Source organism: Vipera ursinii (genome assembly GCF_947247035.1).
Source record: "Vipera ursinii genome assembly, chromosome: 1".
NCBI lineage: Eukaryota > Metazoa > Chordata > Lepidosauria > Squamata > Viperidae > Vipera > Vipera ursinii.
In genome coordinates, this window is record NC_139512.1 from 286,989,284 (window position 1) to 287,014,855 (window position 25,572).

Below are 25,572 nucleotides of genomic sequence, written 5' to 3' on the forward strand. Positions count from 1 at the left end.
TTCATCCAAGTCAACAAGTCATATATTTAACTCAGATGTGATGTCAGCCCTATAAAGTAGACCACACTAAGAAACAGACACCATTTAGATCTAAAGGTACTCTTATTGGAATAGCTATAGTAACATAATCCTGCATGTCCTAATGTACTTCCCTTCATCTCTCTTTTTTCTTCATGTGAATTAGCTAAGGGCCCATCTGAGGCATTTTTGTAAATTACTTTCTTGGACTGGGCTTAGGCCTCATTTAGCTGATTATTGCCTTGGTAACAGTTCTTCCCTCTGACCTTCAAGGCTGTTTTTTATATTCACTGCATGTGAATATAACAAACTGTACAATGCAAAGTTGTAGAACAAGAAATCTTATATCTGTTATGAGTTAGATCATGCCATATATTCTCACCTAAGTAAGATTGATCTAGTAAGATTGATCTAGATATGAATTATTTTGCCTCATTCTGATTCCGGATGAACATAGGTTGAAGCATGTTTCCCTGACCAATGTTTTAGCTTCACTTAAACCTAGTGTTTTTTGCCAAGATCTTTAAAAAAGACTTTAAAACTGAGCTTTTCAAAAGAGCATTTAGATAAGATATGGCATTGACATGCCAATTATTATTGATTTTGATTATAGTATAAGGTTTTGAGATTTTAAGATCTTGTTATAATTATTCTGTTTCAATATTGCACCTTGCTAAGAGACCATGTGAAGTAGGGCAGTTTATAAAGACAGCATACCTAGTGGATAGCATTTAATTTCTTGCTTTTCTGTTTGATCAGGCATCCAATGTAACTAATAATTAAACTGCAGACTGTGAAATAGAAATTAAAAAACAAATTATGCAGAAAATAGTTATAAATATGATAACAGTCAAGAAGAGTGGATCTAGATGTAATTCTGAGAAAACATTCTGACCATTTAATGGGCACTACAAAAAAGCCTTTTCATTTACGTTGGATCAGTAAACTAATACAGAAAGATTTCACATATAGGTTTATAGTTTAGGCAGTTTGCAGTTGTTCAGATAGTCATCCTAATCTATTGAAGACTTTAAGATGAATAGCTAACACTTTAAATTGTGCCCACTAAGCAACTGGCAATCAACACAGATTTAAAAATATAATCCTCTTATGATTCTTGGAATGAGAATTGCTTGTAGTACTGTATGTTTAAAACATGTTAAGGTTGCAGATATAAATGGTATAATTGCATGTCATTTGTTTTTGGTTTAATGTGCTTGTGACAACTGGGTCTGGGTCTGAAGATCACAAGAATGCTGTTATAATACCCCTTAAAAAAGAGAGAATGAAAAAACTGTAGGAGGATTCCTGTTCGCTGTACTGTATGTGGGAAGTTTTTTGGTAGAATTCTGATTGAAGGAAAATGAAGAGCACCAGTGAGCTAAATTGGGGGTCAGTTGCTATTTAGTACATCTGAGAAGTGCTAGAATCATGAAAACGGAAGTTTATTGTAGATTTATTAAGAAAATGTTTTGTGCAAACAAGTACTGAAGGTTGATTGCTGAATGCAGTAGGAGTGGTATATGATGGGGGGGAAAATCAGGAGTGAGAATAAATGAAACAGGTTTTTTCCCCCCTCTTTAGATATTCTGCAACAGGTCACTCAGGTTTTAGAGAACCTTGCTTTTATTGGTTATTAAGCCTGTCTGTCAGGGTTAAAATACCCATTTGCCGTAATATTTCCAAAAAAGGCTGGATTTTTGACTCCACCTAGTTTAGACTACTCTGGGGACTGAAGACATTGCTGATGATCATATTGGGAGCTCTGATTATCATTCCAACCTATCATTTAGTGGGATCACCGCAGAGACAGCTCTATTATTTTTTCTCTAAACTGAAAGAAACAGCTCTAAGCTAACATGTTACTAATTGTTCTTTTAATTCACATAGACTGCTCAGGGTGGTGGTCATAGAACTCTCCTCTATGGACATGCAATATTACTGCGCCATTCTTACAGTGGCATGGTATGTATAACCTTATCCACAGTATTTATAGTGTTGGTATGTTTCTTTTTTATGTATCAGGATCAATATAGTTCAACACTAGGCTTAGATTATGGCTGCATTTCAACTTTATACAATATTTGGATAGTTTATTTTTTAATATTCATTCAATATTATATTGAATAGACTGCATCCAAAATGCATGGTTTGTTTGGCTTGAATATTGTATTTTCATTGTCTGTGTACCCCATCTAAAATGTAGAGTCTGGGTAGCTAGTTTGGTAGATCTGTTTTTGTCGTTCTTCCATATTTTTCAAGTTTCCAAGCTCCAAATACCCTATTTCTTTATAATATTTCATTTTTGGAATGTTGAAGTGTGATGATAAGAAATATAGACATTGTATGGAAGAGCATCTTGCCTTATAGCTATTTATGTCTAATTTTAGTTAATGCTTATGCTGTAGAAATGTATACACAGAGTATGTGTTTGTGTGTCTGTATATCTCTGTGTGTATTTGTGTGTGTGTGTGTGTGTATGTGTATTTAAAATTTTACAGCTGATTATATGTGATTATATGTGAGCTTCCAGCATAGAATGGTGGAATATAAATAGAAATGATATTATTTAAAATTGTATAGCAGAACACTACACACTTGTTTCTTTTTTTCTTAGTATCTGTGTTGTCTCTCCACATCACGAACATCAATGGATAAATTGGCTTTTGATGTAGGCTTGCAAGAAGATACCACAGGTGACTACTTCATGAAAAAAGTCTGAATTTTGATTTTTATGGCCTTGTTGAAATTTACTAACTTATATTTTGGAGAGAAGTCCAGTTTTTTGTTTACTGTTGGTAGGGTTAACATTCTAATGGGTTACTTGACTGTATGAATCCTGGGACAGTGCTGGTTGACTCTCAAAGAAAGAGGTTGGTCACAGAATGACCACTTTCTATTCCACTTTTGAAGATTCTATATTAGATTCATTCATGGTAGTCATAATATTGGATAGTACTGTGTACACTGTGAAAAGGAAGATGAGCTGATTTCTGCCCAAATCTACATGTGGGTGCTAATTTTCTCTTACCACACTCCCTCTCTAAAAATGTGCTGTGGAGCTAAAATGGCATTACAATACTATATATATATAGTAAAACACTGCCTGATAAACAATCAGCCCGGGTTCGAATCTCAGATAAAGGGTATGACTAACTGATGAGAACATAAATGAGTTCGAAATGATCATCTTAGCCTCCCAAATTCTTTATTAGCAATTTGAATAATTTGCACAAATAATGAGCTGTCATAAGTTGACTAGTCCCTGTGGATAAGCCCTGAGCCGGGCCAAAACAGGAATGAAAGAGTTAATTAGCAAGGTCCATTCAAAAAGCCTTGACAAATACTTAAACATATATATATATATATATATATATATATATATATATATATATATATATATATATATATATGTGTGTGTGTGTGTGTGTGTGTGTGTGTGTGTGTGTGTGTGTGTGTGTATGTATGTATGTATGTATGTATGTATACTGTCATATTTCCAATTCATCTGATATTTTCAATTGTACCATATCTTCTTATTTTATCTATCCGGTCTACTGGTATGCAGCAGAATAATAAAGATGCTATTTTCTATAAAGTCAAAATTAGGATTATAGATATTTTCAAGATTATATATGTGTGTTAGGACAGGGAAAACTGAATGCCCATCAAAGTTATATTTTAATGGCAACATTTTTAAAACATATATTTATTACTGACATTGAGTCAGTGTGGTGTACTGGTTAAGATGCTGAACTAGGAGTAGGGAGATTGAGTTTCTAATTGTTCCTTAGATAACCAAATCCATCTGGGTAATTTTGGGCCAGTCATTCCCTCTTAGCTGAAAGCAACGTTAAGATCTGTGACAAGTTAATTGATAAACAAAACTCATTGTCCATTCACACACTGATAGTTTCACTGTAAGAACTAGATTAGCCCACTACAAAAACTAGCAGACCCTGCAACTCTCTGGGACAAATGCAAAAACAACAGCATTTATCAACGTCAGTTGCAGGGTTATCTCTAGCTTTTTTTTTTTTTTGCAGAAGCAGTCTTGTAGGCTGATATCACATTTATAACTGATGTGGACCATTATCAGCTGTAGAATACAGGGTTCAACAGTTGAAGCACATGAATAGACCTTGCCTAATATTCATGTCATTTACAGTATTACGTTTTGAAATTTTTAAAAGAACTTTCACCCAAAGCAAAAAATAAAATGGAATGTTAATAGATGAATTTTACCTAAAGGAATTTCTAATAAGAATTCCAGATCTATGCAGAATCAACTCCAAATCTAACTCATGAAGTTGGCTGATTTTGGGAGCTCTGTGGCTTATTTATTTAAAACTACAGCATATCTGTTTCTCCTTTGGAATATTATGACCCTGCATAGCCTATGAATGATCTGTTTTTCTACTGGTGGAAGCTCTTCCATCATCATATCATCTGGTTCCTGGAGTCAAGGCTGTCTCCTCCCTCCCACCCTGAGTGCTTTTTTCATGGTGTTTTTCAGTGTTTACAATATATTTCCTTCTCTTATTAATATGTTGCTGTAACATGGAAGTGTGGTTACCACTGCTGGGAAAGTTGCTAATGTACTATCTTTTCAGCTTCATTGTTTGCAAAAGGCTTTCAAAAGGAGAAAACATCACTTTAAAGCCTGAAAGATTCGCCTCATAGTAGCCACATGGTTTGTTTTGCGTAATACCAAATGTATGCATATATTGCTGCAAATATATGCTGCTGCAATTTATTTTAATAATTTTAAAGAACGATTAAGTTACATTCTTTACATTCTATTATTGGTTAGCCAGTGCGAAAACTAACTGGTAGTGAAATTCGTAGCATATTAAGTTAGGAAAAAATAAAGATAGTAGCAGTGAGTGATTAGGGAGTGGAAATGACCCTGTTAGAACCTTATGTGGAAACATTTTAAGACAAAGTAATGGTGTTTCAGCTGGACTGCTAGTAGTTCATTGCTGTATATTGTTATTATTATTAAGCCAATGGTTATATTCACAATTCTAGATGCAAAATAAAACAATATGTTCCCATACAGGGGAAGCCTGCTGGTGGACTATACATCCTGCTTCCAAACAACGTTCAGAAGGAGAAAAAGTGCGTGTTGGGGATGACCTCATCCTTGTCAGTGTCTCTTCAGAAAGATATTTGGTGAGTGATGAAGAAGAGAGTATACTAATATGTTATTTAATAAAACTTTAAAAAGTAGAAAAGTGAGTTTAAAAAAATAGATAATACATAAACATTGTATGTTTCAGTCAGGCCCTTATCCAATCCATGCTGGCATGGAAATCCTTATGTATAAGGCAGCTTTTCAAAAAAAAAAGTTCAATTTTAAAATAAGTTTAAAGTATAAAAAGATAGGTGTAAGAAATTAAAATGAATATTTATTAATGTGTAATTTTAAATACATACATTATTCATATTTATCTCACTATACCTTTCTTGTTCAGAAGATTAAAAAGGCAGCTTACGTACAGGTAGTCCTCAGTTAATGATGGTAGTTGGAACCAGAGTTTCTATTGTTAAGCAATACAGTTGTCAAGTATGATGTCACATGACCACGTTGTTTAGTGATGACAATCCTTGCACTCCTCGTTGTCATTGCTTGTGATGGAATGCAGTCAGGAACTGGATTCCAGGAAGAAGAAGGCAGTGCATTCCAGAGGAATAAATGCAACTCAACCTTTGAGAGAAATGGTAAAGACAGCCTTTCCCTTATAGGCTCCAAGAGTATATTGTAAATGTAGATATTTATAGTGAAACTTTTTTGTCTATAGGTGCTATAAATAATAAGGAACTCAGCTTGGCAGAATCATCACATGTCATTCTTGGTTTGGGGCCTGATATGGCATATGAAACTGTTATATCACTTCCTGGTGATATTCAACTGCATTTCTCTGGACTGGATCCTGGTTGTAGTGTGGGATTGGATGAATGCCAGTAAACTGAAGTCGAGGGCTAGAAAGGCAAAGCATCTTGTGCTTTCTCCAAAAAATGTATTATGTATTCATCATTTGATCAGAAGTTCAAGTAACCTTAATGTCTAGGAGCACTATTACCAGATTTGATTTATTTGTAAGTTATATCTTTTCTTGGATAAGGCTAGCCTGGCAATTGTAATCTGCCCATTTATAACATCATATCTGGAACATTATTTGGAACTACCTGGAAATAATAGCTGATTCAGAATATGTTAGCCAGAATGAAGTAATGATTAAGTATGTATTACATCAGTGATAAAGCAACTGATGCTGTAAAACCAGGTTCATGATACTACTTTTTGCGTACAAATCCTGAAATAGCTAGAACTTGGTATACCTGGCAACTTGCCTTTTCCAGTTTAGACATAGCCCAGAAGGGCACAACTCACTTGCCTAAGCAGGTAGAGCAGAGGTCCCCAACCTTTTGGGCATCAGGGACTGGTTCTGTGGAGACAGGTTTTTCCACGGACCAGAGGGTGCATGGTTTTGTGTCCTGCGGATGGGACTTTGCTTGCTTGTGCAAACCGGTTGCTGGGATGCTGCAGCCCGGTACTGGTCCATGGACTGGGGGTTGGGGACCCCTGAGAAAATTCAGAATTGCCTTCTAGTGATATGATGAAGAATTTCAGCAATACGATTTGGGCTGTTTGGAGTACATGGCCCCATCCCATTTAAGGGTGGAAATGGAAGCATTTTGGCCCTACATACTTCCAGCTCCCAAGTATTTTTGTTGCTCTGTTGAAAATTAGCTACTGTACAATCTTGTACTAAAAATTATGAATGGAATGATGGGATTGCACTCAGTCCATGGGGCCATAGACTGGCTATCTCTGACCTCAGTTATCATTAAGACCACAAAAAAATCTATGACTTTTCCATAAGCTTTAGTTTTCTCTTAAGAGATAAATGTTAACTAATATTAACTAATGAACTAATGCTTAGGAAGCTCCTACCATCTATTATTTATTTATTTATTTATTTTCTGCTTTTATCTTGCAGTGGGGCTACTCTGGGTGGCTTAGAATAATAAAAAGGAAGAAAATAAAAGGAATATAAACAGAACAGAAGTAAAATAATAGAACCCATAAAATAATGAAAAGGAACACAACGAGTACACATTAGTATGATAACCATACATCAAAACATCAATATGATAATTTTTCTTCTGATTAGGATGCAGAAAAGTAGTAATAAACTTTTCCCCATCTATAAGAACTCTAGATAATTATTTTCTGGTGCACAAGGAAAATCACAAGATAAACAAATTCAACTAGAACAGAAAAATGTAATATCGGAAAGAAAATATTCAGTCATAGCTTTGAAGAAAAGCTTATTTTTGAAGTTATTATTTGAAATGTAACTGTTAATTGAAGTAACATTTTCAGTAATTTTACTAGACCAATTATTTCAAAATGGCATAGAACACAGTGCTACACATCTGGATATCCAGATAATTTAATTTTTGCAAAGATTACTAAAGTACGTAACAAATGTAACTGCAGGGTGATTGTTATGTATTTTTATTAATCTAATAATAGTCTTTTTCCTTTATTCAATTTCTTTATCCAATGGTTGCAGCATTTATCTTATGGCAACAGCAGTTTGCGTGTGGATGCAGCTTTCCAGCAAACACTTTGGAGTGTTGCCCCAATCAGTTCCGGAAGTGAAGTAGCTCAAGGTACTGCTGTTAAAATAATAATGGTCATTGTGCTTTAGGTTTGTTGTTTCAATAATGTGAACAATAACTATAATCCCCCACGAAGAGTTGCAATGCAAAATAAGTATTTTTCAGATTGTTATATTAATTCATTTAGGAAAAAAATAAGGCAGATGGTAGTCCTGCCTGTTATAAAATTAGCTTTACGCAGGAAACCCTGGAGTTGAATTCATAATAAATATGAAAGGGAAGGTAAGTGGGTGTTTAGCAAATAGTTGTATTAACTTCTGATATTTTTAGAGTCCTCTTGGCCACCTACTATCAAATCTTTTATAATATACCTGTTCTTTTTCATACAGTAAACACTATCTTGAGAGAGGTTGCATTAAGGGTGACTTGGCTTTGCTTTTTTTTCATATATAAAATACATAGGGATCACCGATTCATGTTTTCCTGCTAAACAGTTACTCTGAATACATGTAATATTTTCTGCATAAAAAAATGATGCCAAAGTGTCATGCTGTCAAACAGATAATAAGCATTAATGGAAAATAGCAACTTTTATACATTTGGCATATGCTCAGTATATAGCCCCCCTTCATGGATTACTGCCTTGTCGTGGCAAAGGGGCTTGTGTAATTCAATGAAGCTATGAGCTATGCCGTGCAGGGCCACCCAAGACGGACAGGTCATAGCAGAGAGTTCTGACAAAACGTGATCCACTGGAGAAGGAGATGGCAACCCACTCCAGTATCTTTGCCATGAAAACCCTATGGACAGTACCAAAAGGCAAAACGATATGGAGCTTGAATGGACTCCAGAAGATGGTAGAGGACAGGAAAGCCTGGAGGCACATTGTCCATAGGGTAGTGATGGGTCGGACACGACTTCATAACTAACATCAACAGCAACAGTATATAGCCTTGTGGAAGGAATGCTATTTTTAAATTTTTGCTGTAGGAAATTCCTTCCACTTTTTCTGTGCTATTTTTAATTTTTCTGGTGCCTTTGAGTATGTTGACTCTGGCAACGTCTTGGACTAGTCCCTGAGGTTTTCTTGGCAAAAGTTAAGTTTCTTTTGCACTGGTTTGTTTGGCATTTTTTCATGAATATTTGAAAAGACCAAGTTTTCAATCTATCATATAGACTTCACCATTTTAGAAGTATGGTTCAGCTCTTCAAAATATTTGTATCAAAAATATTCATTTTTTTATCCTATGATATAAAAAAAGTTCTTAGATAATCAATTAATTTCGTTGAATAGTAAAATTTTCTTCTGTAGCCATTATTAATCTCTGTAATAATAGTATCTGTAATCATTTGAAATTAATTATGGCATAGTACATGAACAAAATATGAAGTCTTATTTTGTCCAGGATATTTCAGGCAGACTTCAGATAGTATTTACAGAAGTCCTATATTGTGCAGCATGGCTGTAGAGACTATGCTTTGGAAGCAATGAGGTTTTCATAGCATTTAATGAGGAAGACCTCATGGTGCATGAAATTGTCTCATTAGATGATAATACATGTCTTTCTGAATTTCTCATTTCCACTTGTCCTAGAATAGTCTTTAGAAAATTAAATACAAAACTTCAGTTTGGGGAGAAACTGAACTAATATCAAGACCCTTATAAAATATTTAGAAGTTGGTGAAAAAAATATAGGGAGATAGGATTAATCTTAAAGTATACAGCCTTTCATTTGCTCTGCATTATAGGCTATCTAATAGGAGGTGACGTACTGAGGTTATTACATGGTCATATGGATGAATGTCTGACGGTTCCTTCAGGAGAACATGGAGAAGAGCAGAGAAGGTAAATGTTTGTTAAACATACAAGCAAAAACAAAGGCCATTAAGAGAACCCATTTAAATAGATATATACTGTGTACACTTGGACATTGTGAGCCAAAGTTTCTCAGTGATCTGTTAAAGTTTCAGTAATATTAACATGAATGCAATTTTGTAATGCACTTGCAAAGCAAAGGATTTTGCAATAGAAATTAGGACTGTATATGGTTTGAAACCGATTTGGAAGAACTGCTTTGGATCTCATGTAAACACTACCACTTGTCTGCCATCAATTAAAGCATGTTTATCTTTTCATAAAAATAAAAAATTGAAAACTTATACTATACTTTAATGAACAATAAACAGTAAGATCTCTTCCACTCTTTCCAAATGTCAAAATGTGCACAGCCTTAAAATAAGTGTAAATAGCTTTATGGTCATCAAGTAGCAGCTAGTCTAAAGCTGTTTTACATTAATTAAAAGAACGTTTAGGTAACTGGTTTTTGAATGTTAATATTTAATCTAATTCCTCATGTAAAAAATATTGGGATAAAAGTCTCCCTATTAAAGATATAGCCACATGATTTGCTAGGTATACAGTTGTCAGGCTGTTCTGTCTGAAGATGAGAACTTAAAAATGCTTAACCTGGCTGTAAAATCTAATGAATATTGTGGAACTTAACTGGAAATTTAATTTTCACTAAATCATATTTGATAAAAGGATTGTTTAGGTTATTGTATCCAGCCCCTGACTCCGTGCAGAAACCCAAATGAAAGGATCTCTGGGAGATGAAGGGAGCCATAAATTTGTTGGGTAATTGATTGCACTAATCAACTGCTCTTACCGTTAGGAAGGATTTCCCCGCCCCCCCCAACCGTCTGAACATGCCTTCTGGTAACTTGTTCCATTCTGTACTTTGGAATGCGTGAGGATAGATCTTATTTTATATAACATCCTTTCTGATATGCTGTAGGTAGTCCTTGACTTATGTCTAATTGCTTAATGACTGTTTGAAGTTCCAAAGCCCCTCCCTGCGCCAAGCCACTTGAGATCCATTTTTGAAATTGTTATAGCCCTCCTGTTTCTTGGTCAGATGAATGCATTTTGCACACTTGGCAGCCTGCCCACCCTTATGTTTGCAGTGTCATATGACCACTATTTACAACATTTTTTGCTAGTTTCAGCATTTACTTCAGTTTCTGGCAAAAAAATTCCCATTGTGGAAAATTGATTCTCTTAACAACTGTTGCATTTGCTTAATGACCTCTGCAAAAAATGTAAAAAAAATGGGTCCGGTCATGTGATACCTCAATCTATTACCGCAAGGACCTATGACCATAATTCAGTTATGATCATAAATTGAGGACTACCTATATTTCATGGGATTATCCTCGTGACTAAGGTCAACTTTAATTCAGCCTGAAATATAGTATCTCCAAAACTGGTGTTGGGAATTTTTCTGAAGTATCTTATGAAGTGTAAAATAGAATGGAATTGAATATATAACAACTTATTAAAGCATATAAATTTACATTTCTAAGATGTAAATTGTATTCCTATGAATTATATTGAAAAAGTTGTTTGGTAGCAAACCTGACTAAGGACCTTGTCCGAGATGTTAGGAAGCTTGATAACAATAATACATTCTGAATAAAATTCATACAACCCTTTTCTCAGTTGTAAATGAAACATTATTTAAAATTAAAAATAGTGAAGGACTTTCTGAGAGGCCTTTTTATGAGAAAAGCATTGGCAACAAGTGGATAAATCTTGAATTTTATGGAAACATTTCTTATCAGTATAACTTGATCATCTGAGCAATTCATGAAAAAGGGCTAATCTGAAGTGAATTAAATTAGCCCATGGCCTACAGAACTAGTCAATTTGTTATCTTCATTTATTGAAAGTAGAAATAACTTTTAAAATCTTCTCATTTTCTTGTTCCTGCCCATAGTGCCTAGGGCTTGCCGTAGGGATTAGCCTGTGTGAGAGATACAAAACAATCCGGTAGCTGCTCTGTTAGCTGAACTGAGAAGGAAAAGTAATTATCTTGTGTCACTACATTTTTCCCCTTGAAACATGTTGTCCAGAGGAGAAATATATATCTTATGAGAATTCTGGTTATCATTACATTGAATACCTGCATCATTCAAACACATTTTGCCTAAGGAGACAGATTCACTGACTTCTCAAAATCTAAACGGCCATTGAAATACTGCTATATTTCAGTACAGTATTTACACTTTTCTCACTTTTGTAATTCAGTTCTTCAATAGAAAATGTGTGTTAATGAAAATATAAAACTGCTATTTTTAAAGAAGATAAAATGATAAAATCACACACAAAATACATATGCTGGGAGAAATGCGCATGAAGATGAATATACAGGTAATCCTTGACCTATGACTACAATTGAGGCCAGAATTTCTGTTGTTAAGCAAGAGAGTCATTAAGTGAGCCGTGCCCAATTTTATGACATTTTTTGCCATGGTTGTTAAGCAAATCACTGAACTTGTTAAGTGAATCATGTAGTGAATCATTAAGTGAATCATGTAAATTGACTTCCTCCATCAACTTTGCTTATTAGAAGCCAGTTGGAAAACTGCAGATGGTGATCACATTATCAGGGGATACTGCAACTGTAATAAATACATGCCAAACACCCAAATTTTGATCACATGATCATTAGGATGCTATGTAAGAGAACTGGTTATAAGTCACGTTTTCCAGTGCCATTGTAACTTTGAATGGTTCACTAAATGAATGGTTGTAAGTTAAGCCTACCTATATAGCTTTATGTACATCATAATACATAGTTACATAGTTCCTCATTTTCAACCTTAAGTTTGTTTCATATAAACCTAAGGTTGAATACATGAGGAATTATGTCCCCTAATTTAGCTTGCATTTCAGAAAAAAAAAAGTGTTGAATAATAAAAACAGATGAGATTCAGAGAAATCATGAGTCCAACCTTCTGATCTTCTGAATACCTCAGTCATAAGCAAATGGCTTATAATATTTGGCCTTTTTTCCTCCAAAATAAAGGTGGAAATGGATAAATTATATCTCTGTGGGCTAAATTTTCCATCCTTAAAATATCCCATGCTATTTCTCAGTCTAAAAAGAAAGGCTTGAACATGTTTCTTTCTACCTATTCAGTGACTTAATTGTGTTACAGACTTATCCTTCTGTGGTCCCCAAAAATTATTTATTTTTTTTAAAAAAACAATGTACAGCCACCTGATTGAAGACAATTCTCTGCCTCTTGATTAGGTGGATTAAATGTTAAAATTTTTCCCCAGTGAAATTATTATTTCTGATTACCCTAAAACAGGATCACTGATGAAACAAAAATCCTGAGATTGTTAAATGCATGCACTTTTCAAATTGTTCTAAACACTTCAATGGAACACTACATTTTTAATTAAAATGCATTAATATCACATTAAAACAAAATAATTTCAGATTATATAGTAGCCCTCAATTGTGTATTTAGAAGCTACTGTTTCTATTCTGAGTTATCATAATCTCCAAAATTGTGTAAGGCAAAACATTTTATTGAGCTGGTAATATGACTACAACATTGTCATATACAATAAAATTTCCTAAAGAGAAGATTGCGCCCTTAAAAGCTCATTATAGCCAGTACAAAAAAGGCAATACAAATAGTTAAAGAGTTGAAACAATTCAACTCTTTCTTGTGAAGAAAGTAATTTACCTCAAACGAAAAACAAACAGAAAAAGTTGTGGAGGAAAATTTATACCCATTTGTTCTTCATGTAATGACCTACCCAGCATGTGGTCACCTGACCATGGTGTGTGTGTGTGTGTGGGGGGTGTGTGTGTGTGTGTGTGTGTGTGTGGGTGTGTAACCCGACAATTTACAACAGGGGTGCTTTATGGGCTATAAAGCACCTGTTTTGTAGCTGCCATAACTTCAAACAGTCATACCCATGTCAAGGCTCTCTGAAGGAGAAACTTCCTGACAATGAGGATAATTAACCAACCAGTCAGTCACCTAGCAAGGTGTCAAAAACTTGACCAAAAAAAAGGAAAAAAGTGATGAAGTATAGGTAGTCCTCGACTTACAATAGTTCACTTAGTGACTGTTCGAAGTTACAATGGCACTGAAAAAAAGTGCCCCTCAAGCCACAGCCGAACAAGACACCTGCCTGCCCGCCCGGCGACACTCTCCCTCCTGTCCGAGGTTTTCATTGTTGTGAGCATTTCTGTTCAGGATTGGCAGCAGTGGTCGGGTGGTGGGTGTTTGGTTTTTATTCCCCCCATCTGCTGAGTGGTTGCAGCAGGTTTTGGTCACTTCACATGACCCTGGGATACTGTGACCATCATAAATATGAATCAGTTGCCAATCTGAATGTAAATCAGAAGACCCTGGAGATGCTGCAACATTCCAGCTGATTGGCGCTTCTTCTGGGCTCAGCAGAAGTGCTGGGATCAGCACCGAGCTCCAGCTGGAGCCTGGCGCTGATCTTGGTGCTTCTGCTGAGCCCTGACAGCCCTGAAGAAGTGCTGATCCTGGTGCTTTCGCTGAGCCCTGACAGCCCTGCAGCTCCAACCATCTCTCGCTCAGCTTGTGCGGTGCTACCACTGGTTCAGCTCATTCCCCTCCCCTGCTACCACTTTTCTAGGATGGTTGCATACCACCTGCCAGGTGCCAATGTACCACAGGTGGTACCCGTACCACTGGTTGCAAAGCCCTGGACTAGAAGACGTCCAAGATCCCTTCCAGCTTTATTCTATTCTAGTCTATTTTAATTTATATCTGGATATAAAAATAATAATAATAAATGACCTTTTGCAAAATGTGGCAATGTAGCTTTAGTAGATATCCATTTCTTCTTCACAGTGGCTGTTAATGTATCTTTTAAATACCGTGTAATTTGTAGCCATAGAACAGAAGGACCAAAAAGTTTAAGACTCTGTAGAAAGGTCCTTGTGCGAGGTTCATGAGCACATTTTTCAAAAACCTTCTCCATAAGTGAACTTTTTTTTACTTTTTCCAGCTGAATATTTATTTTCAGATTTGTTCTGCCTTTGCTTCTTCTTCTTTTTTAAATAATCACGTATAGTTTTGCACATACTTCATTTTTTCCCTAAGTGGTAACATTTTATAAAGAGAGCCACTATAATAAAACATTCTTCATAGCATCTTTGAACATGCTCTAGGTCTAATAAATAATGTTATGCATAATTGTAATTTATTTATAAGCACTGCTTTACTCTACAGTTAAGAAAGGAAATAATTTGATGTAGAAATATATAATGATAAAGAGTTTACTCATACCAATTGACTGGCTATTTAGGAAGCACAATATATTTTCTGGATATTGTTGAAGAAGAGAAATATTAGCCAGTGGTGGCAAAAAAATAATAAAGAAATCAGGATATTATGTGGCAGACAACTATGTGATGTTTGGGGCAAACAAGAATTTAATAATACCATTGAGTGAGAGATTGCTGAAGATACATACATCAAAAGCTTCCAGGCAATCTTAGAATGTCTCAGTGAACATAATGAGTTTTTAGTATATTAAGAGTTCTTACAATTCTTAATTGATAAGTATTTGTAATCTGTCTCTCATGAAACCTGCATCTGTACAACCAAACTGTCTTTCTTCCCTACTTTCAAACACTTCCCAATTTAAATCCTGCATCAGTTTAGCTATTCTATGCATCTGATGGAGTCAGTTTGCAGCTCAAAACACTTTAAAAGGTTCCTCCTTACACTTTCTTGAATAAGAGTATAAAAGATTCTGCTACAAATTTTTGTAGGAATGGATTTTGATTTTTGTGTTAAATCCAGGACAGAAGAAGTGAAAGTCACTTAAAAAGTGAAGAACTGGAGATTTTGCACTTTGTAAAATGTACAGTTTGGCTGAGGGATTTCTCCTGCTCTTCTCTGTGGTCTCTGTATATTACAAATATACTTTCAAGGTCTGCACAGATACCATTCACAGGTTCTACAGCTGAGCTGATTTTGGTAACCCTAAATAGTCCCTCACACTGCATGATTGAAGGATATCAAGTTGTATACCTTACTTTCTTCTTATTGCAATTGATTTAACTTCCTTCCTGTTCAAGATTGTTGTCCCTTCTGAATTTACTATTCTTTTTTATTTTTAAATAACTACTCTGCATTTTCTCCCACTAAATTGACTGTTTATCTTTTGTGAGTAATTCACAACCTGCATGTCTTGGCTTGCTTAGATGGTGTGTCCAGTGCGTTAGTGTACCAACTTCAGATGGATATTCTCTCTTCCTTTTGGATTTGGGCAAAGGCTTCTGAGTGGACTCAGGTCATCACTCTCAATGGTTCACAAAGATACACAATAGCTGATATTTTAGGGTCTTGAATGAAGAAGAAATCTGCCAATTGAAATCTTCTCTATACAGAGACACCATCATCACTCTATAAAATATTACATTGTCACTAACTCTTTTTATCAGTTGAATTAATATTTTCTGTTCTGATTATTGGGTGAGCCCATAGTGAGCTTGTAGAAATTGATCTCAATTTTATTCTGTGCTTTATTTTTTAACTGCTTCAGTTGTAATACTGTTAGCTTTTCTTATTTGACAGGCAATGTTAGAATAATCCATGATATTCTTTTTTAAAAAATACAACAACAGGTTTTATTGGTTTTTCAGTTAAAATCTACATATTTAGAAAGCATCATGGTGACTGGGTAATCAGAGATTCAGTAACAGAGTTTTCAGTACATAATTCAGGTTACATTATCAAAACATCCTTCTCAATTTCCCTTAACATTTCATACAACCAGTTTAAACTAATTTCTAGAAATAGCATGGTCAGTTAAAAAATTGTCAATTCAATTTCATTGAGATATATCTATGTCCTGTTATTAAATTTTACCTAATTTTGATTTTAATTATATTATTCAAAGTTAGCCTTTAACATCCCAAATAATATTCACAACCCAAATTTCCCTTATTTCATTACAGCAAAAACTATAGCATGTAACATGTACATGGTGGCTGAGTAGCTACGTTCTACCTAATAAACATCATCTGTTTCACATCCTAATACAGCACACATTACTGACAGGACCACAGCCTGTGTTCATCAATTTATACAAAACCAGATTCTGTTTTAAATTTTAGCTAATTCTTAATTCTTAAATAGAATAATCAAACGTCTTTTAATATCAAACGTGGGATCTATAAACCAAATTTCCATTATGTCAGTGCACAAATTATAATGTCTAAAATAAGCCTAATAGATACATAAACACATTTTTATTTTATTTTATTTTTATTTTTATTACATTTATATCCCGCCCTTCTCCGAAGATTCAGGGCGGCTTACAAGCTTAGCAGTAACCTTCATTCTATGTATATGCCTGCTTGTTAGGGCTTTCACACACACCCCAAGCAGCATTATTACAAAGACAGCTTATTGCCCCCAACAATCTGGGTCCTCATTTTACCTACCTACATTCTAGTTCTGTCTCATAAACATTTTCTATTTTAGATCCTGATAGATCACTGATTACTAAAAGGATAGCCTTTAATGGTTCTCTAAGATCTCACTTTTTAAATCTAACCCTGGCTTTCTTTTTTTGCCAATCAGGTTTCCAGACCAAGGCCTTTAAATTGCCAGATAGGTCTCCCTTCGTTCCAATACATATTATTTGAATCGAAAGAGGTCATCTATCCATCAGTGATCCACAAAAACCAAACCATTTGTAAACATTATGTTGTTGCCCTGTTAGTTCTAGTCTCTGTATTTGCTCTAAAAACTTTATCTTCAGTTCGATCTGGATTCCTCTTCCGTCTGGGTTCATCTGCTTTAAGTAAAGAGTCTTATCCAGTTTTGTAATTAGTGCTTGGCTATCCAGGCTTTCAGGAAACTGTCTTTGTTGATCTTCCACATCCTCTATGTTAGCATCACTATCTTGCACATAGTATACTTCTAAAGTTATAGACTCTTTTGATGGAGTCAAAAGTTGAGTATTAAGTTTTCCCATAGTTTGTTGTTGGTCCTTAAGGTTATTTGCCATAGTGTTAGTTCCTTGTACTTTTAGAGTTGTCGGTTGTTTGGATAGAGTCAAATTTTTTGTATTAGTTTATTCAATATCTTGTACCTTGTGTTCCTATTTCTCAGTAGTAATTTGTTCCAGTTTTGTTATATTCTGAGTTGTAAATTCTTTAGTTGAAGTCTGGGTTACAGCTTGTAAATTGGAGTTGGCACCTAAATTTTCCAGCCTGGAGATAAACATCTCAGAAAGTTTATGGATTGTTTCTAATATGAGCTTATAGTCAAGCGAGGTTTGTGGCTGATCAATCTCCATTTTGAAGTAGTGGTAAATAGTCCTTACTGGAGGCTAATTTTTAAACAAAAGTCAGTAAATGTTCACCTCCACAAGCCTTGAGTTCACCTACAGCTGTTTCAGGTTTTTATCTTTAGCTGATAATGTCAAGGGCAGTTCCAAAATAAACAGGTTTATTTGCCAAAAAGGCGACAATATGTCCCCACCATACTTAAAATCTTTTTCAGACAGAGTAAATTTATCAGTTTTGAGAACTTTTAAGTAACTTTTAAGTAGTTCTCTCTTTTCTCCCTTTTTTTAATCAAATAGACAGAATAGCCAGTTTCTGTAAGGATAGGATTTTTGGGTTGCCAAAAATAGAAAGGAAGTAAGTCAAATTAAATAGTATTATTCTGTTCAAGTTTTTCTTTTTTGTCCCGGCGTGATCAAAGGCCGCCCTTAAGGAGGGTGGGGGAAAAAAGGCTCCGTTCCCTCTTTCCTCACTGGGGGAAGCAAATTCAAGGAGCTTTTGGCTGGAAAAATTAGACAATTAGGAAAGGAGGAAGGCAATTCTCACCCAGTTTTCAAGGGCTTTCAAGTGCTTTGTTGTAATTTTGGCTTTGGCAGGAAACGGCTGAAATGATGGGCCATGGGAGTGGCAGATCCTTTCTTTGTTGGTTTGGAAAGTTGCTCCAAGCTGACGGGAGGGCCGCGGCCCTTCTACTGCCGACTGGAGAGACCTCTCCCCCACTCGTCACCCCTCCAGGGTGACTTTCAACCCCTTTATAGGGGTCCCTCGATGAAGAAATCGAGACGACGTGGGGAACATTCCCTCACGCGTCTGGCCGTGCCGAAAACTGTAACCGGAAGCCCGTGATAATCTTCAGTATCAAGAAAGCACCTCAAAAATAAAATGACTACCATGAATGTGTGTGTAGTAAAGGGAAAACACCAGATTTTTTTGCGTAAACTATAGCAGCAAAGCGTGAATGTCTGCAATAACCTTTGAAAAAGTCTCATGGCACTATCTATCTCTGTCCATTCCATTACTGTTTCTTACTATTTTTAATCCTTCTTAAAGATTTGGTCTCAAATCTTCTACTTTGAATTGTTTTCTATTAGTAGTTTCATCACCCCCAAACTACACGTTCATCTCTATCAGTTTCACCAGCAGCTCTATCTTTCTCCTTACTGGATGAGGACTTGTTGACCATGATGAAGTTCATTCTCATCAGAAGACATTTAGTACTATAGTAAGCAAATGCTATGAATGAAAAGCTGGGAAGCTAGGTAGCCAATGTACCTGATAATTCAGGTTGTGCAATTCAGTGCATTGACTCTGGTTTTCACAGTGATGTTACTAGCACTGTTCCATGGTATTAAGGACTTGTGGCAGAGGCTAGTTTTCATTACTCCAATTCCAAGGCTTCTGAGGTAATGAAGCATTGTGCAATGTGCATTGTATGGACATGGGTCTACCAGAATTTTCCTATCAACAATATAATTTTTGGAGGCAAAACACCCCCTTTTTGAATGCTAGCTAACAAAATGCCACTTTGAAACTGCTATTTTGATTTCTGTCCTTTTGGGAGAATAAGAAATAGGGAATTATCCTAAACACTGAGTTTGATTGCATGTTCTTAAATACATGGGTGGTTTGTATCAATTGCTTTAGTCTAGTTTTTCTTATATTGTGTAGATCAGGGGTTGGCAACCTTAAACACTCAAAGAGCCATTTGGACCGTTTCCCACAGAAAAGAAAACACTGGGAACCACAAACCCTTTTGACATCTAAAATGAAGATAACACTGCATATATCATTTTTACCTTTATGCTATGTATAAAAAAACTATAGTGTGTTGCATTTATGAAACCAATGAACTGCTACAAAGAAAACAAATTTTTATTTCTGCATGTAAGAAAACCATTTTGAACTCAAAAAAAAAAGATGCTGGCTCGAAGGTTACTTTCAAATAAAATACTCAATGTTTATTTGAGTCTTCCTTGTATTTATGAAATAAAAAGCCTGTACAAACTATAAAAACTACAAATAGAGAAATAGAAAATAAAAAAATTGTGGGGAAAAAAGAGAAAAGGACAGGAAAAAGAGGGAAAAAAACCCTTTCTCCTTCATCCCAACAGGTAAAAACAATTTTAGTAGCTTATCTACCATCTTTAAATACAGCATAATTATCCCCATATCTCAACTATTAATAAAAAAATCAATATATTTCATTAAAAGTTCTTTACTAAAAGTCCAGTAAGGACAACCACATATATTCATATTCATTCTCTCCCTCCCCCCCCCCCCCCTCTCTCTCTCTCTCTCTCTCTCTCTCTCTCTCTCTCCCTCTCCTTCCTCTCCCTCTCCCCCTCCCTCTCCCTCTCTCTCCCTCTCTTTCTGCCCATTCATTCATTAATCTGGTCCGAGTGCACACACAAATTTTTCTATCTTGCTCTCACAGGGATCGAGATGAGGAACCAGCCCAAACAGAATGCCTTAAGAACTTCACCACGGCTGACACACCGTGGACATTCTTATTCGGCTGGCTCTCCACCGGCGCTTCTTTTCCCCCACTCAGTGTGTATGTGTGTGTGTATGTGTGTGTGTGTGTGTGTGTGTGTGTGAGAGAGAGAGAGAGAGAGAGAGAGGCACTTGCGATTCCCATCTCTCTCTCTCTCTCTCTCTCTCTCTTTTTCTTCAATCAGGATCTCCTCTCCCCAGCCAGCCAGCCATCATCGCCGATCTTCTCCTCACCTGGCCAGCCAGCCTCATGCTCTTCTCCTCCTCTTCATCCTCGGCACTCAATTGGCTGCTAGCGGCTTGGGTGGCTCTGCTCCGTCTGAGTTGAAGCAAGCTGCTTTCTGTTGCATCTCTGCTTTCTTCAACTCGGATGGAGCAGAGCTACCCAAGCCGCTAGCAGTCAATTGAGTGCAGAGGACAAAGAGGAGGAGGAGAAGAGCGTGAGGCTGGCTGGCCAGGTGAGGAGAAGATCGGCAATGGTGGCTGGCTGGCTGGGGAGGGAGAATCATGGTTGAAGAAAGAGAGAGAGAGAAGAGAAGCGCAAGTGCCTCTCTCTTTCTTGTCTCTCTCTCTCTCTGCAAATTCCGGAGGAGGACTGGGAGCCGCAATAGAAGGATGAAAGAGCTGCTTGCCGCTCCAGAGCCACAGGTTGCCGACCCGTGGTGTAGATTATAGGGCATAATAAACAAAGGGTATTTCATGAATTATTGCAGTGCCCTCATTCTTTGGTGTACTCTCTTTTCCTTGACTATTCTACTCAAAATATAGATGCTTCTTTGCACAGAAGCAATCAAGGTTTTCTACTGACAGGATTTTATTTCTATTGTTTCATGTTTCCAAGATGAAATAGTACCCTGAAATCAAGTCTCAAGATGTGTAGTTTCATCACTCCTTGTACATTTTAGGTGCAGATATTTACATCCATACTTCCACAGTTTCATCTCAGGGATTGGTTAGCGTAGGTTGTTTTGAGCAGTGCATATTTCCATATCAGCATTTATATGGATCATAAATCCAATTCTTTCAATTCAGAGTGCTTCCTTCTGGTCTTTCAATAGCATTTCAAGTATTTACAAAATTCATGCATATCTGGTGATCTAGATATTTTCTTATTCCAGTAATTCATTATTGGTCCATCTCATTAAATTAGCTGTTCTAGATTTTTTATATCTATATGACAACAAGGAAATCCCGAATAACCTTGCAGTCCACCTATTTTCTAGCACTTATGCTTAATTCTTGGAGGATCGATTTTTCTTGGGCCTAGCAAGGTAATGACATTCTTTGCTCTTTTCTTTATGTATTTTTGTAAGTTTCATTTGAGCTCAACTGCCTATACTTCATCATTACCTCCATTGGTAGCACAGCCCTGTCATCTAGTCAAGGATTTCTGTTTTTTTCCACTTTTTCCCCACATTCCTAAACATTTTAGTTATTAAAGAAGATAAGTTTCCAGAGCATGACTATACGACAGCTTCAAAAAAGAAGCTGTTTGTCAATGTTAATAAGCTTCAGTTTAGAAGGCCTTTGACTTTCAAGATAAGATTAACAGGCAAGATAGTCCAAAGACCAACAATAAATATACAACCATATTTGAAGTTGTTTTCACTAAAGAAGAGTTAGAGTTGTAGTAAAATATTAACTGGGAAAAATATTCTTAAGAAGTTTTTGTCTTAATTAGGATACTGTTATGCCAGTGTTTCTTTCTTCTTCAATCACACAGTTCAAAATATTATTGGAAATTATAAGGCATATTATATTCCTATCTGGTCTGACCATCTGATCACTATCTTGATATCTGGATTATATAACTTACTATGTTTGGTTGAATAACGTCATCTTTGATGCTACATTAATTGGCCTGGCCTACCTGTGATAAATGTAGTTTACTATGCAAAGAACCATAATGAAGAGGAACAGTTTGCTCACTGGAACTGTTTCATTGACTGGCAGCCTCTGCATTCACACAAATTTCTGCTTTCCCAGTGTGGGTACTTATCTCACTGAGGTAAGTAAATAGTCCTTCAAGTATGTGCAATGGGAGGGAACATTAGGGACCTGCTCAAATCAGCTCAGCTCTGGAATGTTCTGATGGTATCTGCACAGGAAAAGGAAATTCATTCATATGAATGCACAGATGACTGCTTACAAAACCACAGAAACAGGTAAGCAACCTGATCCTTTCCTAACCTTTAAAAAGCCTGAATGCTTACAAGAGCTTTGTACCCTTTGGATCTTTTCTCTTCTGTACTGTTTTCTTAATGCAGCTTTATATAACTCTTAATTTTTAAAAGTTAAGCAAAGCTTATATATTATGTAATAGGGTCTAATGCACTCATTTTTATTGCTTTGAGAAAGGTTATCTGGGTTTAGAAATGTAAATGGGTGGTTTGTATCAATTGCTTTAGTCTACTTTTTCTTAGATTGTGTAGATTATAGGGCGTTATAAACCAAGGGTATTTCATGAATTATCATTGCAGTGGCCTCATTCTTTGATGTACTCTCTTTTCTTTGACTATTCCACTCAAAATATAGATGCTTCTTTGTACAGAAGCAGTCAAGGTTTTCTATTCACAGGATTTTATTTCTATTGTTTCATGTTTCCAAGATGAAATAGTACCCTGAAATCAAGCCTCACGATGTGTAGTTTCATCATTCCTTGTACATTTTAGGTGGCAACATTTGCATCCACACTTCCACAGTTTCATCAAAGGGATTGGTTAGCGTAGGTTGTTTTGAGCAGTGCATATTTCCATATCAGCATTTATATGGATCATAAAAGAGTTTATGAGTGTCTACACATTATTTTAGTTATTGTACATGTAGATTCAGGAAAAGGTAATCAAGCAATGAATCAGCGAACACCTAGAGGCAAACAAAGTCATTACCAAAAGCCAACATGGGTTTGTCAAAAACAAATCATGCCAGACAAATCTTATTGGATTGTTTGACCAAGTGACAAAATTAGTGCACCAGAGGAATGCTGTGGATATAATTTACTTGGAATGTCAGTAAGGCATTTGATAAAGTAGTAGACCATAACCTACTACTTGACAAGATAGAAAAATGTGGGTTAGATAGCATCACCACCAGATGGATTCATAGTTGGCTGACCAGCCGTACTCAGCATGTGGTCCTCAATGGAACTGCATTCTACATGGAGGCAAGTATGCAGTGGGGTACCCCAAGGCTCTCTTTTAGGCCTAGTACTCTTCAACATCTTCATCAATTATTTGGATGAGGGAGGAATAGCCAACACCCCAGAAGATAGGCATAAGATACAGAAGGATCTTGAAAGAGTTGAACATTGGGCGCTATCTAACAAAATGAAATTAAATGGTGAAAAAAGTAAAGTTCTACATTTAGGCAAGAAAAAGAATGCACAGGTACAGTATAGGTGGTACCTGTGCTCAATAGTAGTAAGGGTGAGAGGGATCTCAGAGTCCTGGTGGACAATCACTTAAATATGAACCAGCATTGTGCTGCAGCTACCAAAAAAGCCAACACGGTGCTAGGCTGCATTAACGGGGGTAGAATCAAGATCATGTGAAGTATTTATACCACTTTACAATGCCCTGGTAAGGCCACACTTGGAATACTGCATCCAGTTTTGGTCGCCACTATGTAAAAAAGATGTTGAGACTCTAGAAAGGGTACAGAGAAGAGCAACAAAGATGATTAGGGGATTGGAGGCTAAAACATATAAGGAATGGTTGCTGGAATTGGGTATGTCTACTTTAATGAAAAGAAGGATGAGGGGGGACATGATAGTGTTCCAGTATCTCAGGGATTGCCACAAAGAAGAGGGAGTCAAGCTATTCTCCAAAACATCTGAAGGCAGGATAAGAAGCAATGGATGGAAACTAATCAAAGAGAGAAGCAACCTAGAACTAAGGAGAAATTTCCTGACAGAACAATTAACCAGTGAAACAACCTGCCTCCAGAAGCTGTGAATGCTCCAACACTGGAAGTTTTAAAGAAGAGACTGGACAACCATTTCTCTGAAATAGTATAGGTTTTCTGCCTGAGCAGGGGTTTGGGCTAGAAGACCTCCAAGATCCCTTCCAACTCTATTATTTTTATTTTTATTTATTTATACCAATTTCTGCACTAATCAAATACATTTCCCTAGGGGAAACAATTGGTTTTTATCACAAATATGTAAAAAATTGGAAAATGTCTTTTGTGTTGTAGAACTGTCCATTATGAAGGTGGTGCTGTGTCAATTCATGCTCGTTCTCTTTGGAGACTGGAGACTTTGAGGGTTACGTAAGTAAATGCTGGCATAATATATCCATTATGACAACTAATATTCCCTTTTGTCAAATGAAGAGTGGTTTTATTGTTGTTGTTACAAAAATCATAGTATGCTAAAAGGTTTTGATTCAGTTTGGAAATAGTACCAAGATTATAATGTCCAATGAGCTGTTAAGATACCATTTGAAATTTATTGTAAGCATGTGTATTGATGCATACTGCTGCAAAATACTGTCTTTTTAAAATATTTTTTGAGGAAATTCTTGGGAAATGAATGCTTATTGGTTGATCACAATGAGAGTAACTGTGAGCAAAGGTTATGTCACAGTTCTGTTTGAAAAATTAAAAACTAACCTCTCAGATTTTTAGCATTTTCAAACTTAATTAGCCTCAGACCAGGGGTGTCAAACTGCCGGCCCATGAGCTGGATGTGTCAGTCAGAAGCCGCACCCATCCCAGCTCCGGCAAGGGGAAAAAAGTTGCGATACGTCATGTCACGTCACGTGATGCAGCGAGTTTGACACCCCTGCCTCAGACTATGATTTGATAAATGTACGGTATCTTTACTTGAAATTCAGTTTGGCACTAATGTGTTATCTGCTGCAAAAATAATTTTATAAAGGAGTATTTTCTTTCATATCAGAACATGCTCCAAGCACTCAGTGAATTTGGGGCATATTTTGCTTTTCTCTCCTGTAATGTTTTATTGGAAAGTGAAATATTTAGTTAAAAATAATTAAAATAATTATTTTAATCATTAGCATACCTTCAAACACACATAATAATGCAATTCTTAAAGCAGGCAAATTCATATCAGTTGCTGCGAGAGGATTTTTGCTGTCAATGCATGTAGGTCAAATTGATGTATTATGTAAAGAATGAATATTTATTATATACAATATTGTTGTAAACAGAACTCAGAATTGTGCAGCCTTCTATTGATTGTATCTGCGAATGTGCTTAACTGAACCTGTCATTTGTCTTTTTTGTTCCAAAGATACTGAGGCTATAGATTATATGAAGA

The 25,572-nt window shown here is 36.1% G+C and overlaps 1 protein-coding gene across 1 annotated transcript in view; it reads left to right on the forward strand.

Annotated features, from left to right (window-relative positions):
* The window catches only part of RYR2 (ryanodine receptor 2), a 329,037-nt gene that overhangs the window by 111,194 nt on the left and 192,271 nt on the right, over positions 1-25,572 (forward strand). Inside the window, exons 6-11 of the mRNA XM_083349904.1 lie at positions 1,909-1,983; positions 2,636-2,714; positions 5,081-5,193; positions 7,605-7,704; positions 9,403-9,499; positions 24,486-24,560. Of these exons, the coding sequence (XP_083206030.1) occupies positions 1,909-1,983; positions 2,636-2,714; positions 5,081-5,193; positions 7,605-7,704; positions 9,403-9,499; positions 24,486-24,560 (539 nt within the window). The remainder of the gene's footprint in view (positions 1-1,908; positions 1,984-2,635; positions 2,715-5,080; positions 5,194-7,604; positions 7,705-9,402; positions 9,500-24,485; positions 24,561-25,572) is intronic.